General features: G+C 40.9%; 1 protein-coding gene across 1 annotated transcript in view; it reads right to left on the reverse strand.

The window, feature by feature from the left end:
* Positions 1 to 265: 265 nt before the first annotated feature.
* The window catches only part of coro7 (coronin 7), a 109,704-nt gene continuing 92,852 nt past the window's right edge, over positions 266 to 17,117 (reverse strand). The window contains exons 10-28 of the mRNA XM_028598753.1: positions 8,233 to 8,287; positions 7,889 to 7,946; positions 7,631 to 7,776; positions 7,428 to 7,526; positions 7,243 to 7,347; positions 6,932 to 7,091; positions 6,614 to 6,789; positions 6,424 to 6,532; positions 5,238 to 5,324; positions 4,968 to 5,110; positions 4,664 to 4,768; positions 4,259 to 4,344; positions 3,838 to 3,979; positions 3,639 to 3,728; positions 3,331 to 3,447; positions 3,065 to 3,200; positions 2,684 to 2,775; positions 2,451 to 2,537; positions 266 to 1,999 (exon numbers count right to left, since the gene is read on the reverse strand). Of these exons, the coding sequence (XP_028454554.1) occupies positions 1,991 to 1,999; positions 2,451 to 2,537; positions 2,684 to 2,775; positions 3,065 to 3,200; positions 3,331 to 3,447; positions 3,639 to 3,728; positions 3,838 to 3,979; positions 4,259 to 4,344; positions 4,664 to 4,768; positions 4,968 to 5,110; positions 5,238 to 5,324; positions 6,424 to 6,532; positions 6,614 to 6,789; positions 6,932 to 7,091; positions 7,243 to 7,347; positions 7,428 to 7,526; positions 7,631 to 7,776; positions 7,889 to 7,946; positions 8,233 to 8,287 (2,002 nt within the window). The 3' untranslated portion in view covers positions 266 to 1,990. The remainder of the gene's footprint in view (positions 2,000 to 2,450; positions 2,538 to 2,683; positions 2,776 to 3,064; positions 3,201 to 3,330; positions 3,448 to 3,638; positions 3,729 to 3,837; positions 3,980 to 4,258; positions 4,345 to 4,663; positions 4,769 to 4,967; positions 5,111 to 5,237; positions 5,325 to 6,423; positions 6,533 to 6,613; positions 6,790 to 6,931; positions 7,092 to 7,242; positions 7,348 to 7,427; positions 7,527 to 7,630; positions 7,777 to 7,888; positions 7,947 to 8,232; positions 8,288 to 17,117) is intronic.

Below are 17,117 nucleotides of genomic sequence, written 5' to 3' on the forward strand. Positions count from 1 at the left end.
ATTAAAAACGATTCTCGATTAAAAAAAACAATTCATAGTATGTAAATTACTGTATAATTAAAGTTACTTTTCCCATGTGATTGCAGTAGACATACAAAAAAAAAATATATATATATATATATATATATATATATTTTTGCCCACGGTCTACACGAAAGAGCTCAGAAATCACTTCAGCCATTCCCACATATCTATTCCTTTATACAGTCTATGATCTATTCATTATGATTGTCATGTCGACTTAATCACAAAAGGACAAGTAGTATTGGGTTCAAAAAGGTTTATTGCGAGACAATACTGAAAAAGAATTAAACTATTCCTCAAGTACGACAGACGAAAAACAACAATGCTTTACTCACTGTATAAAAAGGAAGTTCTTATTTTAACTCAATGGAAGGCAACTTGATCCAGTACAACTATTACTAGGTATGGCATTCGAGAATCACAAGCACATACAGTGTACTTCACACAAACACCAACAACACCTGCAGTTTACCTGTACAACATGATGTGCACAACCATGCACGACTGAATAGCTGGTTCCTTCCAGTCCATCAGAGGTTGTTAACAAATGGTGGGTTCAAGCCTGGATTATTGACAATATTGCTCTAGCCCTGCTTGTAAATTGCATGATACCTGTTTTGGCTGCATTGTAAGTTATTAATACTGTACTGTTATTGTCTTATTAACACCATGACTACTTACTCTAGTAGACAGAATGATCTGAGGAATATCCCCAAACAGTCTGAAAACCAACAAAGATCACGATTAAAAAAAGTCGCCCAGCAAAAAAGAAAAGAAAGAAGAGTATACAAAGGCCCCTCTAAAAACTCCAAATAGGAGTGTGTTTGGCTTTACATGCACAACAACATCCCAATTTAATTGACCTTTAACCCCTACTTATAAGACTATCAGATAGCAAAAATCAAATTTAACTTGTACAAATACAGTAACACAATATTGTTAAAATGGCATTTTATTCTATCACTGGCTAACAAAGTTGTCATAAGAAATTCCAGTTCATGGTCAAACATGAACACTGGTGACCCTGTTGTATCCTCAGTGTGGTTTTTGCTGCCAAAGGCTTGAACATGTTACAGTGATCATGTGTGTGTTTTACCTGATCAAACAGGAAGACAAGGTTTTTTTTTTTCTTTTGTTTTTCAGATTCATAATGTTCAATATTACATCTATCAAAGACACATTGTGATTGATCGTGCTCATACGACTGGCCAGTAGAAAAAGCAAGCAGTGGTCCACAGCGGAGGTAAAAGTGCACACACAGAAAAAAAATTGTTGTATGCAACAGTACCCTGGTATCTTGAAGTCAGAAAATAACAGAATGGGCACAAGAGGAGGCCATTATTATTGTTATTTTAGTTTTTTATATCAGGACACCTAAGAGTGTATTATCATGCTTAAACCATGGTCACATACCAAAGACAAAAAGAAAAGCTGTGCTAAAATACCCATCCATTAAAAATGTCCTGTTCGATCTGTTATAACTGATAATGTAACATAAAGCAGAAGTATTATTGCTATGATTGCCTGCTGTTTAATTCACCTTGCACTGACTTAGAAGGGTGATTTCCCAGAAATGTTTGAGGTATCCTGGTGTATGATTTAAATGGACTCTTTTCTGAAATTTACTGTTGTATCACCCTGTATGGTGGAACTTCTTTAGACATATCATGAATAGTGTGACATAATTTTTTTGTCAGATTTATCCCAGAAGGATTTCTGAAATATTTAAGAATTACAGCATCAAATTTCATGCAGTTGGATTATGATGATTTTTTTCCCCCCATAGCATTTATATTTTCACATTGTACACTATTCTTTGTGCTGAGATGTCAGCTGATTAAGCTCAGAGGACATGTGGGTGGCACCATCACACACACACAAATGGCAACGTAACTCGACAGTAGATCTGTTCTCTCCTCTTTGCTGTTGGCACCATGATTGAACCAAAGGCAAGATGGCGTCCCCTTTAGTCATCCTGGATCACACAACAGAAACAGTTAGCAAAAATTGATTAGAGACTTGTAATAAATTAGCTTTCCTTTAATAACTCATCGGTCTCAGTATTTGATGTTAACCTATCGGGGTTCAAAATGAACCCTATTGTGATGATATGAGGATATTGTGTTATATTTTACAAAACCGTGTTGTTGAAGCTAATGATAATAAAAGAAGGAAAAAAAAGAGGTGTTAAAGTATGTTGCTGATGTAATGCATAACACTGGAAGACTTTTTCCACTGAACATAAATTTAATTTATATGTGATTCTGGCAACATTTGTCATGTTGTCATCTACTGACATGTGGTGTAATACCACTTATGTGTAAACATTAAACAACGGACAATGGAAATAAGTCCAAACTCCTTCTATGCCTGGCAAAGTCTCATATGTTGTATTTTTCTTAAATAAATCAAAACCATTCACTTACCCACTCCTCCTCGTCGACCCCCTCGAAGGACTCTTGTGGAAGCGGGTCGTCCATGTTCCCCAACTTAGCGACCATGGCACTGAGCAGCTGGGCCAACAAACACACACTCAGTGTTTAAACACATCAGAAAGCCCAGGTACTTTTATTCAGCCACTACTACATGTACGTGGGGATTTTGACATGCAGAATATGCAGAATAGATGACTGACATACTAGCTGCAGCTCATCCTCACCTCATCTTTCTTCTGTTCATCAGTCTTCTCCTCCAGGTAAACAGATGAGGGCAGGTATTTTCTAACTGGAGCCTCTTTAGGGGCCTCACTCACTGATATAAAAAAACACACAGCGTCAAAATCAGAAACATACCAGGACATAGCCAATACTGACATGTATACTGTAAAAGTAAGCATCTTCATCTCAGTAGAGAGCTATGTTAGACCAGTGGTTCTTAACCTTTTCAAGTCGCGACCCCCCAATATAATGAAGTTGGTGTTCGCGGCGACCCCCAGAAATTTTCTTGCGACCTCCTTGGGGGTCCGGGCCGACCCCCAGGTTGAGAACCACTGTGTTAGACAACATCACATAGTGGGTATACATATGGTTTATGTCAGCACCTGGCGTCATGTCTTTAGGCTTTAGGCTGATCTTTTTGTGTTGGCCGTTGGAGCCTGACAGCCAGGCAGAGGCAGTCAGTGCCGGTTCCCAACAGACTGCGGTGTCGGTGTACACATCGTCCTGGAAAAACTCTTTCTGGAGACACAGAGCCACACACAGAGTTAATTATACTTTCTATAGCTAAAGCAATAGCCATATATTAGAAATAACCACCAGAAAGTAAGGGACGCAGTATTAAGTCCACTAGGTGGTGTAGTTAGCCCACCTTGACCCGTGGCACTCTGAAGGCCACTGGCTCAATGGTTGTCTTGGTGAGCAATAGTCCTACAGCTATCTCCACATCACGCACATTGCACTCGCTCTTGGGCAGAAAGGCCAAGCCCTTCAAACAGGAAACAATCAGGAAGTGTCAGCAAATAAATAACGCATATAGCATCACAAACATGGTACAGCTTTAAGAATGGCATCGTAACTACTCTGGTTGTCCATGTATAGTATGCAGATGCATGGTGACTGGCAGATCAATTGTAATATGACAAAAATAAATGAACATAAGAGGGAGTTCACTTTCACCTTGTGTGGCTCAGGAGAGTTAAAACTGCTGCACTCAATGAAGTATGGATCTTCAGGAAACATCTCATAAATGTGCACTCTGGTATCACCCTGGAAAACAAATTACACCCACAGGTTACATCGAATTGTTCTCAGTTTTCAATTTCAAATGTACCTTCTACTGTATGCAACTATATTTAGTTTTTTTTTATTTGCTTACTTTTGCAGTGAGGATGACCACACTTGTGTCAGGGTCGTAGAAAGGGATGAGTGTAGAGGGGGAGATGTCTATAGAGGTGCTGGCTATGGCTCCAGAGGACAGGGACTCCGCAGAGTACAGGTAGAGTACTCTCTCACTGCGACTGCACAAGGACGACAACAAAGAGTCAGTGGGGAGCTTTTCTTGACTGACCCACTGCTGCTCTAAAATCACTGAATTATGATGCCTTCAAACACATGATTTAACACTTATCTGAACTGTTTTCAGAAATAAAATAATGGTTTGCCTTTAGTGCCTGAGCCTCACATTATAAGTCTGTTTTGTTAGAGCTGTCATCTGAACACTGACAAATATACAAAATATATATTTCTGCCTGCTTTATTCCACTTTAACAACATAAGGTATTCGCCATGTTCAGTACCTGTCAAATCCTGACACCAACAGGTACTTGCCCTCACACACCCACACCGCACGAGCTCCCCTCTGGCCCTCAGGACCTGGGCCCTCCTAAAAAAGAAATTTAAGAGAATGACAATGCATCTATATATATAGTATATTCTAAGGAACTGTAGATTATCACATAGACATCTTATTGTCTACTCAGGAAGGGAAGTATGCAGTATTAATTTAAAAAAAATTATATAAATAAAGAATATTTTTGTTTTTGGTTATTTTTCCACCAAAACCCATGGCTCTGAATAGTGGTTTAAGACAGTGTTGTTAAATAAAATGTAAGTATGAATATAAGACATGATTGAGCTTAAAGACAAATCTCATCTTTTTTTTTTATTGCACCCTCCGATATTCTCCGATGTACTGTACATACCTGCACCGGTGCAGTGGACTTGCGGGGGTCATAGATACGAACTTTTCCATCTTTACACACTGTGGCCAGGAGCTTGCCATCTGGGCTCCAAGCCATGCCAAAGACCTGAATATAAACCAACAAGAGGAAACAAGAAAGAAAGAAGAAGAAAGCTCAGAGACTAAAATGGACAGCTGTATTTACATTTACAGATCAGGATGTATTTACTTCAGCATGTCTGAGCGAACATATCTAAATATCCAAACTGTAGTGCTAACAGTCTATATCTATAATGTTTTGCTTATTTAGTCTCTTAGTCACCCACCTGGTCCTGGTGTCCGGTGAGAAGTTTGACCTGTTCTCTGCTCTCCAGGTTCCACAGTCTGACTGTGAGATCGTAGGATGAAGACACCAGGAGCCCGCTGGCCAGAGGGTGGAACTTTATGGAGTAAATCTTCTCTGTGTGGCCTACGAGGGGGTCACAGCAGCTGTCAATCAATTTCACTTTTACTGTTATATGTCAGGCTTGTCAATCAACAATCTATTATAGAGAAAAGTAAATTGAGGTAATTTAAGTAAGTGTGCCTGGTCCTACCTTGCAAGATGACCTCAGGCTCAGTCAGGGTCTCTTTCAGCCCCCCCTCTGGTACCTGCCACACCCGGATCTTTGCATCATCACCAGCTAGCAGGGACAGAGAGACGCATGTCAAATGAAACTTACACACTTTTCAGGACAGACAGTCAATTCAAGGCCAGTGATGTTGGTGGTGTGGAGCTGGACTCCTTAAAGACTAGGGTTGGGCATCGAGAACCAATTCCTAATCAGAATCGTTTCAAAAATTAAAATTCCATCGGAATAGTTTCTTTATTGGAATCGTTTTGGAATCGTTTGGAGGATTTGGTTTCAAATCCGATCATCACTTTCCAATTTAACATGCGCAAGTTTGGGTTTCTGTAGAGGCCAGGCGCTTGTTGTGTTGCAGCCTTGGAGCACATTAAGCGGTGCTCTAGTGTGGCTTTATTTTACGTTGAAAAAGTCCCTTCAAACTGCAACCCACCTTTAAATCAAAATAAAACTTTCCTCTTATTTGTGAAATAAGCATGTGACCCGTTTCAACTCCACCACTCAAAGAATCGGAATCGAGAATCGATAAGAACCGGAATCGAAAGGAAGAATCGGAATTGGAATCAGAATCGTTAAAATCCAAACGATGCCCAACCCTATTAAAGACAGTGTCCAAGAGGAGGATGCTGTCCAAAATGCACTCCGTCCTGGACAACTCCTCCCACCCACGCTTAGTGTCAAAACTGGTATCACTTCACGTATCTCCACACATCTTAATATTCTTGAATAATTATGTACAATAATTACTTAGCGCAATAATTTAACAGCTACATGTGCAAGGTGTTATTTATTCACTGCTGCTACTTACTGTATATCCACACTGTACTTCTTTATGTTGGTACTGTATTTATATTGACATTGTACTTTATGTTGACACTGCACTACAATAGAATTTGTACAATCCATTTGAAACAATCTTTTTAACCTAACCTCACTTACTTCTACTTCACGTTTTTATTTATTTATTTATTTATTTACTGTAGCTATGTTACTTTATACACTTATTGACTCTTTTCTTGCTCTTATTTCACCTTGAATTTGACTGTGAGCAACTGCAACTAAATAATTTCCCTGAGGGGATCAATAAAGTATTCTGATTCTGATTCAACATACAGCTTTGAATGCTCACACCTACACAGTACATATATTTACTTACCAACAGCAAGCCGGTGTGTGTCAAAGGGGTCCCAGGATAAGTCAACCACATTGACAGAGTTTTGGATGGTGGACAGGGCTGTTTCAGGTAGCCTGCCAGGCTGGGAGCGCTGAGGAGAGGAATAAAATCAGTCACTGACACACATACAGTAGTCTCCGTTTTTTTATTTAATCTCCAGCTACTGCGGTACCTCAAAGATGCCGATCTGGCCCCCAGATATGGCGAGGGGCACTGCCACGCGTTGGCGGTTGACACAGAAGCCGTCACATTCACCTGGTGTAGTCAGGTTGAGACCACGCAGGTTGGTGATGTGTGTGTCCCGGTGCATTACCGCACCCTGGATGTGACGGAACTTGGAGGTCGGACCTGGATGAAAGATAATTCTTAACCGTCAGCTTTGTCACTAAAGAAATGTTATTATAAAATGACAGACAACATAATGAAGAATGAGAGATTTCAGGTGTGTGTGTGTGTGTGTGTGTGTGTGTGTGTGTGTGTGTGTTTATACCCATCATGCTCTGGATGGCCTTGGCGCTCTGGCTGGGACTGGGGCTGTGGAGGAAGCCTGAGGAGAGACCGGAGGTGGAGGAGGGCGAGCGGGACGGGACAGCGCTGCTGCTGGGAGTGCTCAGTGGACTACTGGAGGTGGAGCAGCCACGTGCCGGATCCTGTTGAACAGTTAGGTGGCTGTTAACTTGTAACAATAAAAAAATTAGTAATTTTTTTTACTACCCCCAATTTGGGAGAATAAGAAACCACTAGTACCATTATTTCTGATGGATAGTCAGTGGAACCTTAATAGTCAGACGCAAGACCTACCTCCTTGCTCCCCCCACTGGCCAGCTCCTTCTTTGCAGCCATCTGTTTTGCTGGTGGAGCCTTTTGTTTGGGTTGTTTGTCTGGGTGGAGGCTGACTTTCTCCACCTGAGGACAAACAGAGCTAATTGTTTGAGGGTTCCCTAATGACAGTGTGAACACTGGATTAACCTGTTGAGAGCCTTTACCTGCTTGTTCCCTCCCTTCCACCACTCCTCAGCAGACATGGCTGGAGTTGTGCCCACTGTATCTGGGTAAAGATCTTCATGAAACTCCTGGCCTGAATGCTGAAAAACAATGCAGGACCAATGCAAAAGGTGTACATTACTTGCATATGTTACAAATCTACTATACGTGTCTGCGTGTCAGTAATTTCTGTTCATATGCACACCTTGCGAGGGACTTGATAGCTGATTGGCACAATGCAGCTGTCTGTCAGCTGAAGCACACGCATCACTTCGCAGGACAGGACATCCAACGCCACCTTCGGTACCATGGCAACTCCTCGTGTTGAGGTGTCCGTCAGACAGTGGCTCACTACAGAAATAAAAAATAGAGGAAAAAAAAAACACAGACATAGAGGGATCAGATAGCAGGAGGTGCAGCTGTAATGATCTGACCAGGCAGATAACAGATAACCAAGCTTTACCTTGTGAGAGGAAAGGCTCAGAGGCAGACACTTCAAAGCAATCAACCACAGTGTCGCCCTGTGTGAGAGAGAGCATCATAAGATCATACACTATACTGTAAAGCATGGGTTAGTAGTAAATCAGAAAAATAAATGTGTTGTCCCTGTCCCACCAAGATTATCATCAGCAGTAAGTAAGTAAAACATGTATTGCAGCAAAGACCTTCAAAGTACACAGGCTGCTGAATTCCTTATTTGTGATACAACACAGAACTTTACAGGCACAAATATTTAATATATAACCCATTCCTTAAAGTTTTTACCTGACAGAACACATCATAGAGAGGCATTAATCTGTATCTCACCATGCCAGCCAGTATGAGCAGACCAGTGTCATCGTCAAACAGAGGGATCACCATTCTAAAAGCAAAGAGACAAGAGAGGAAAAGAGATATTCAAATTATGCTCCGAAACGGCACACTGTACGCTTACTATTACATTTCAATATCACTGGTTTTGTAGGGCAAAGGGTTACAAAGGTGCCACTAGATGGAGCAGTATGCTCAATTTTAGGGCAAAAGTGGTAAAACGTCAGAACATACAAGCTGTGATTTTTCACTGATCTTTATCTGCAGATTAGGCAAAAAAACTCAGTTAAACAAATCAACAGTCAGCCTCAGTCACATTCACTGATTTGTATTCCTTATTGTGTATAACCTACACAATAAAAGCTAAAAAGATTGTTATCAAAGGCAAATATAGCATAAAACGGATACATTGTCAAATGGACAAAGAAAAACAATCTCAAGGCAACCTAGGATAATATCTGCAACTAATAATTATTTTCATTATTGCTTAATATGCTCAGAATCTTTTCAATTCATTGATGCATTTTAGTCAACACAAGGACAGCAAATTGTGGGGGGAGGGGGAATCATAGTTTCCTCAAGCCGAAGGGGATGTCTTCAAACGTTGTTTTGTCTGACAAAATGTCCAAAACCCAAACCAAAAATGCAAACGCTAACATTTGGTCCGCTGCAACGAGAGAATGTTTTTGCTTAAGAAATAACTTTAATGATTAATCAATCAGCAAAATAGTTGCTGATTAATTTTATATCGATCCAGCTCTACCTCAAACCTCCTCCCACGCTAAACAAGGCCAGAGTCACCTGCCTCCGCTCATGATTTGAGGTAAGAAGATTGAGGGATGAGGAAACTGAATAAGCTTTAAACTCAATGGGGAAAGTACAACTGGCTGTAGTAAACCAAACAGGAAGTAATGACTTAGACAGAGGCATACTTGCACAAACACAGCCAAAGCTTACAAATCTCCCTCATTCTCTACCTCTTAGTTTCCTTCATACTGTAAGACTCTCACTTTATCAATGAGAGCAACAGTCAGGAGCTGTGTGGTTTTCCAGACAGGAAAAGAAGACAGAGCGTGGTGGCTGATCTGACCACTTCACATCACAGGCCACAGATAGGCTCATTGATGTGGAGATGCAGTTCCAGTGATTGGCTTATGATGATGACCTTGTGTAATGGTGCTATTCTAGAGGAAACGCCACTCGGCTGCCTCCACATCGACTGAGTATGACAGACTGGTGATGTAATGTTCCAAGTATGACAATATAATGACAGACTTAGTTTGGGTATCTTAAGCAACTGCACATGGTGACACGCAATGGTTTGTACTGTGTGCAAGAGTGACAGAGAGAAAGACACTATGTCAGCAGTGTAGTGCAATAATGAAAATATTTAACAAACCTACACTAGTGAGTCTGTGGTCCTAATAGCTCACATCCTTTTGTTGCGTTCACAAAGGTTTTCCAAACTACGATGACAAGAATCTGAATGCCAGTCATGACTGGAAAAGCGTAAAGGTTTCTGGTAAACTAGCCTGCCAAGGGGAAATTGTCTAGAAAAATTAAATATTACTTTGTATACTGTATGTATGTAGTTCTTAATATAAACTTTATTGTCCCCACAAAGGAAAATTGAAGTACATGAATAATGTATAGTATAAATGGGTAACTTATACATCAACATAATATATATATATATATACACATCAACATAATATATATATATATATATATATATATATATATATATATATATATATATATATATATATATATATATATATATATACACACACACACACACACACACACACACACACACAGACAAAGTGTATTGAGACAGAAATACAGCAGTCACAAACCAGTGCGTTCAAATTAATCATTGCATCGCGATGCGGATGTGGACGATTCTGCATCAATGCGGTGACAGACCATAATCGATTATTGCCTACTGATGTAACTTGTTGATTTTCTGCTGCTTTTCATGTTTTTGCCTTTTGTCTGCTCTCTGCTGTGTTCAGACTCCACTACAATCTGGAAGTGTCCGTTTTAAGAGCAGATAGAATAAAAAGGGGAGTTCATATAGAGTATAGCTGACTGCTTGAATTTGTCAATGAAAGCCATGTGTAGCAATATATTATAATATTGAGAGTGTCAGGCATCATGATACAGCTTGATGCGTGGTGATGCATCATGATATCAATTCCAATCGTTGACAGGATAATCGTAATTAAATTGAATCTTGAGACTACCTAGTAAGGAGATAGACAAGTAGTCATACAAATTTAAATACAAAGAGTGTGAAGTGTGTTTTGCTCCAACCAAGGTATTGCCTGTCATATTTATAGGTTATTGGTTTTTGATGTATACAGTCCCAGACGTGTGCCTCCTCTTCTCTCTAATATCCCTCCCTCTATCCCAGGCCTATGAAGTCAGCAAAGGGTGGCCACGCTTCATTAGCGACTGTGTGTTCCCATGTCGGAGTCAGCCCACAGGGAGTCCCCTAAACACCTCCATTCCCATACCCTTCTCCACTGCTTGTCTTCCTCTCCCTCCCTCCCTCTTTCCTTTCCTTTCCTATTGAACAACACTACCTTGCACCCCGCAGTCTCTTTGTGCCTACAATTCCAAATCGTTGCCTCCATATTGCCCTCACTTTCTCTGTGGCCTTATCTCTGCTTTTCTCACAGTAAACGTACAACAAGTCAAACAGCCACATAATAGGAGTGGAGCTTTATCACTGATAATGGCCTCTGTTTACTATCGCTTTCATGCTCCACCTCACCACCAGACCATTTTCCCACATAGGAAAACACATAAAACGCATGCATGCACATTTTTACGCACACAAATGTACAAGCACACAAACATACATGTGCTTGTAATACAGCCTAATGATGTATGTGCGCATGCATTAATAAGAGTGTGCAGTTACAGTAATGCTGGGTTAAGTGTGGGAGCGAGCAGGATTGTTGCGCAGATCTCGATCACATGGGCTGATTATGAATGAAAAGAAAAACAATTAAAGGCTTCATTCATGCTCTTAGAGAGGCTGTAAACAGAAGTGTGTGTGTGTGTGTGTGTGTGTGTGTGTAGTACTGAATCCAGATTGACCCTAATTCAGACATAAGCCCTTTTCCGTGTTAGCTGTGTGACCAGGACAGGTTTAACCACACACACACACACACACACACACACACACACACACACACACACACACACACACACACACACACACACACACACACACACACACACACACACACACACACACACACACACACACACACACACACACACACACACACACACACACACACACACGCGCGATAATTAGTCATCAAATCAGATTTTATTATCATTATTATATAATGTTGAGGAAAGCCATCTGCAATATCAGCTGTAAAACACGAACGACAGCTGAAAGATTATACTTCACAAAATGACAGACTAGTGCAGCCAAGTCTCACACTCTCAGGGCTATCTGCAACCACTAACGTCTCAACACCTTACCAGCTCTTCCAACACTCTGCAATGAGCTGCCTGATGCTCCAAAAATCCCTCTGGCTTTACTCTGTCACTGGCACTCTGATCCTATCAGAGTTTACACAAAACAGAGAGCGGAGAGAACCTGCCTCCTGCCTCGTCTGCCATCACCTCACACCGCTCTCTCACACAGACCCAATAAAATGACCTTCTGCCCATGACGGCAGCCTTCAGCACCAGCAGATATGATGGGTATATTACTCCACTCTAATGTGCATCTGTGTGTGTGTATGAAAGGGTCTGAGTCAGCCCAGGTATATTATGAGAACTTGCTGTCGTTTGATAATGTAAGAGATAATGTAAAATCAGTGTAATAACTGACTAATGTAGGGCCAGAAGAATGGATAGGTGGATGACAGACAAATGCATAAATGGTGCGTGCGTCTATGTGTGTTTGAAGTGGGGAAGTGCATGTGATTGGGCATCTGCAGCTGGGGTTGCGGTGGAGAGAAAGCTCAGAGTTGACAGAGTTCAACTGAGCAAAAATGTCCACACACACAGACACACATCCTTCCAGAGCAGTCAGATTCAGAGATAAATACTGCATTATGAGAAAATGCTGCGCACGTGTATGTATGTGCTTAAGAGCTTGACAAAATATGTGAAAGAAAGAAAAAATGCACACACATCAACACACTCCCTGTACTCTTGTGTAAGCCCATATAGACTCTTCCAGACGCTCTGATAGCATCAGACACACAGTAGTGTATTATATACAGTATATAGGTGGAGCTAATGAAAGCAGCATGCAGAGGTATAAGGTTATGGGTTGAGCAGCTATGACCAGATCAGTATCAGTCAAAGGGACCTTTCTCTGTCGTATATGATCATGGCCCTTAGCTAGGCCAGTCTTACTGCTAAAAAAAACGCATTAGAGAGCACAATAAGCTCCAGTCGACAGGTAGGAGCTGGCCAGAAAGCAGGGAAGAAAGAGAGAGGAGGCCTTTGGGGGAATAGGAAAGTAAAACAATGCAGCTGGTTGTCTACTGTCAATTTTAAAGTTTTTTTAGTTTACACAGGATCACTCTATTGCTTTCAACATCCTAACAAGCTATGAAAAGATCAACAATTTCTTTTTTTTTGCAGATTACTACAATCATGTCTATCTGCAATTTACTGCTTAATGCTCATTCTTTTTCTCCATATCGTAAGTTTAACATAGCTATTTGTATTGGTAACTATTGCCTGTTAGTCCGTCCTGGATGACAGATTGAAACCAGTGTTCATGGTTAAATTGGGGTCATAATCAGGCTTTAAAAGATGCGTTGTGACCTCAGCTTTATTTACTGTTCATTCTATTTTCATTTCATCCTTTTTTCTGTCCGTCATCCACTCCTCCCTCCTGCTTTATTGCCCCCCTGGTTATGTCATTCCAGTCAGTGGGAGTAAGTGAGAGGTGAAGCACTATCGCTGAGGGTGAAGGGTGTGCTGAACTGTGAACTCGAACAGTCCACTTTATCAGCCCTCCTGCTTCCAAAGACTGCAGGCCTGCAGCTTGTCCAGCTGTCCCGACAGGCCTCCGCTGTCCCTCTGGCCAGCGATGAGTTAGTGTTTTAGACTGAAATTAGAGCAGTCTTGGCAATAAAATAATGTTTGGATTATTACACAGGGTCACAAGGACACTCAGTGTGGGTCACAGCAAGACCAGTTGACGTGTTGCTGGGAGCCTTGAGTTACTGATTTTAGAGTTTAAGTGTGAGATAGCACACTGGTTACCCCAGTCGTTCCCAATAACATTAGGTCAATGCTCTTTTCCCACACTCACTTGGACATCAAATGATAAAATTCATCAAATTAATGAAAGCTAAATTCAATGCTAAAGTAAGACTTTTTAGGGATAAGATATGACACGGTTAAAAATTTGACATCTTGGAATCTAAAGTGTTGACAGAGACACCAGGGAATGTCAATAAATTATGATGCTATATTTATTCCCTGAGTTCTTGAATCTACCTACCTCTTATTGGCTATATATATATATATTTTTATTTTTTTTTTTTTTTTTTTCATATTAACACAAACGACTCTGTGAGGCTGTACTTAAACACAGCGGAGCTTTGAGCTAAATGCTAATGTCAACATGACATGCTAACATGCTCTCAATGACAACGTTAACATGCTTATGTTTAGCAGGTTTAATGTTTACCATGTTCACCAACTTAGTTTAGCATGTAGCATACTCGCTAATTAGCACCAAACACAAAGTACACCTGAGGCTGATAGGAATGTCATTAGTTTTGCAGGTATTTGGTCAAAAACTAAAGTATTTGTAATATTTTATAACTATGACCTGATGACCACACTAGATGAAAAGGTAAAGTTCTTACAATGCATCCTGAGGGGGACATGATGACCAAATTGAATGACAATCCATTCAATAGTCAAGATATTTCACTAAAAACCAAAAATATCAACTTCATGTTGGCACTAGAGGAAAAATCAGAGGATCAACAATGCCATCATGATTCATTCTCTGGGGACCATGAATGTCTGTACAGAATGTCATGACAATTCATCCAATAGTTGTTGAGATAATTCAGTCTGGACCAAAGGGGTGGACCGACCGACCGAACGTCGCCATCCACAGAGCCACACTGCTGCCGTGGCTAAGAGGTATGACCAATATGAGAGCATGAGGCGGACCTGCTCTTTTCTCTCAGTAAATCGTTACTATAAAATCAACTTTAAAACCATCCATTGTAGGCCTTACTTTATCTCGCCCACACATACACACAACCTGCGGCAGATTAATAATGTGGCGGATCTGTTGAACTATGAAATGAATCAGTAAAAATATGCGGTATAATGAAGAGTTGGCTGCAACTTAACAACTGTATCTCCCATTTGAAAGTATGACTATAAGCACATGCCTTTTTATTATTGTCATAATCACTATCTGATGATAACAGTTCATATGACCAGCCGATTATCTATTTAGTCTTATGATAACCCTGCCCTCTTCCTGTCTTTATTGTTTGCTGTGACAGAACACACTATCTATGTTATTATTATTGTGAAAGGGCGTTAGACACAGCTAATGGTTTTATGCACACTTACGCTGCAGGCCCATGGGTGTTCACATTACCCGGACAATGGAAGGATTGGTGCAGAATAATCCACTGGTGATTAAATGGGATTGTTAACGGAACAACACTAGACCTGTAACACCGTCTCCAGGATCTCCAAGTCTTTTTCATGAGAGATATGAGAGTGAATCATTCTGAAGATTATAGAAAATATCCTCTAAAGGGCAAACAAATGGTTTGGCAAGGATTAGTCCTATCAAACTTTGAAGCATAACAATCCACCAAAAATGACCAAAGTGTGCCAAAAGCAAATAAACAATATCTCACAGCTGATGAACTTTGTCACCTTTGTAAACTCCCAACATCACAGATCAATCAGACCTCTGCACTTGTGCTGTCTGAATGTGTACACATGTTTCCATTAGCAGCATCAGAGCTCCAAAAGACTGCACCACAAAAGCTGAACCACAGGGCCACAGTGAGGGCAACTTCAATCTAAGGCATCAACTCACAATGGTTGAATGCTGCAGAGTCTTAAATTCTAATTAATTTGACTGCCCTCATTTAACACTGTTCCAGTTCATTTCATTCACACAAGAGGACAAAGTTTCCTACTACCTAAACTGGTCCTATGGAAACTGATATCAACATTGCTCTATCTATTGTTTATTTCTGGACATGAGGATGCAAAAAAATGACATCTTGGTTCGTATTAGTCTCAGTTAGAACCTCTCATGTATTATCATTATATTTCAGTAACAGAGCTAAGAATCATTTTATCTTAGAGGATCTTTGGAAAACCCAGAAGGTAGTTTTACAAGTCATAACACTGTTTTTAAAGTATTTTCAGTATCCTCAAAGACTCTACTCAACTGGATAAAAAAAAAAAGTGTTCTGTCCTGTCATGATAAAAAAGAAGAAGTTGACTGTGACTGTATTTCCTGATAAATGCAGCCGGAAGTGATATATGTCCTTGTACAACACAAACAAATATAAACAGACTATTTTGTCTTTTTTTGTGCAAATACATATATAAATAGAATACTTTCTTATCCCGATGGTCTTTGACGGTCACATTCGAGACAGGTGTTATTAAACATCTTGAAAAACTGATCCTTAGCACTGTGGCTCAAATGCAATCATAAAAGATAAGAGGCACAAAATGTCCTATACTGTAGGTTATCATATGGTTTTAAAGTCTAAAACTCAACTCTGGTTGGTGTGCTACTGAAAGCACCTTCTAAGTCATGATGAGTTCAAGGATCCTCAGCAGGCATTAAAGTCACCCTGCTGAGCAGTGAAATGTACTTAAGTGCAACATACTTTCTCCACTGTGTTTGGGTCTGTGTTTTGTTGCCAGTGTGTGTGTATTTAATAAATGTGCTGGGTTTGCCTGCCTGCCTGCCTAGCTACCTTCAGTAGCCAGTTCATTAGAAGGGAATTAGAGTTGACGCGCTGCGTTCCTGAGAGGGGAAAGAAAAGCCAGGATTGTTGGTGGATGGCCCAGCTGTGGCCCCTCTGAGCACCAGTGACGAGGCTTTCAGATAAGCTGCCAAGCGCCAGCTCTCCCCTCTCTCCTCGCTTCACCGGGCCCCGTCCTCTGGCCCCTGACAACCGCACAACACACACACACACACAAGTACATGTAGTGGCACACATGCATGCATGCTCAGGATTTAATTAAACTCACTGAGTCCCGTGTCAACAGGTCTGTAGTGACCCCTCTGACACCCCCTACACACTCCCAATTCCACATACGACCACATGCAAAGTTGCCAAATGGAAAAAATGCAACAGCTTCGGCACTTATTTTCCTATTGTCCTCAAGAAACAGAATAAGACTTCCTTAAGCGTGTTTTACAGTAACCGCAACCCAGCTGGCGCGCGCACATGTGACGTCATGAAATAGCCGTAAATATTTATACCCGCGCTGGTGGTCGCGACACTAGTTGCAGTCTTCTCCTGAACAGCGGTGGCGCTAATGAGCAAAGGCTACAGACGTTGCTCTTTCTACGGACTAGAAGAAGAAGAAAAAAGGTTAAACAACGGTAGAACTAGCAGCAGCATTGCCGTGAATGCTTCGATTTGATTCAATGACCTACTTCATCGGATCAAGCCTTTCATTCACCATAAAAGAGCTCATCTGTTTCCGTTTTGTCGTGTGTTGCTGCAAAACAAAGAGCCGGGCGCGCCGGCAGGATATTACATCATTTTGACGTCACGATGGCGCGCCACCTTGGATGCGTCTATTATAATTCACGTGTTACAATTCCAGCTTGTCAGTACAGCTCAATCTTCACACTGACACTAGCA

This window comes from Perca flavescens, chromosome 15, assembly GCF_004354835.1.
Source record: "Perca flavescens isolate YP-PL-M2 chromosome 15, PFLA_1.0, whole genome shotgun sequence".
NCBI lineage: Eukaryota > Metazoa > Chordata > Actinopteri > Perciformes > Percidae > Perca > Perca flavescens.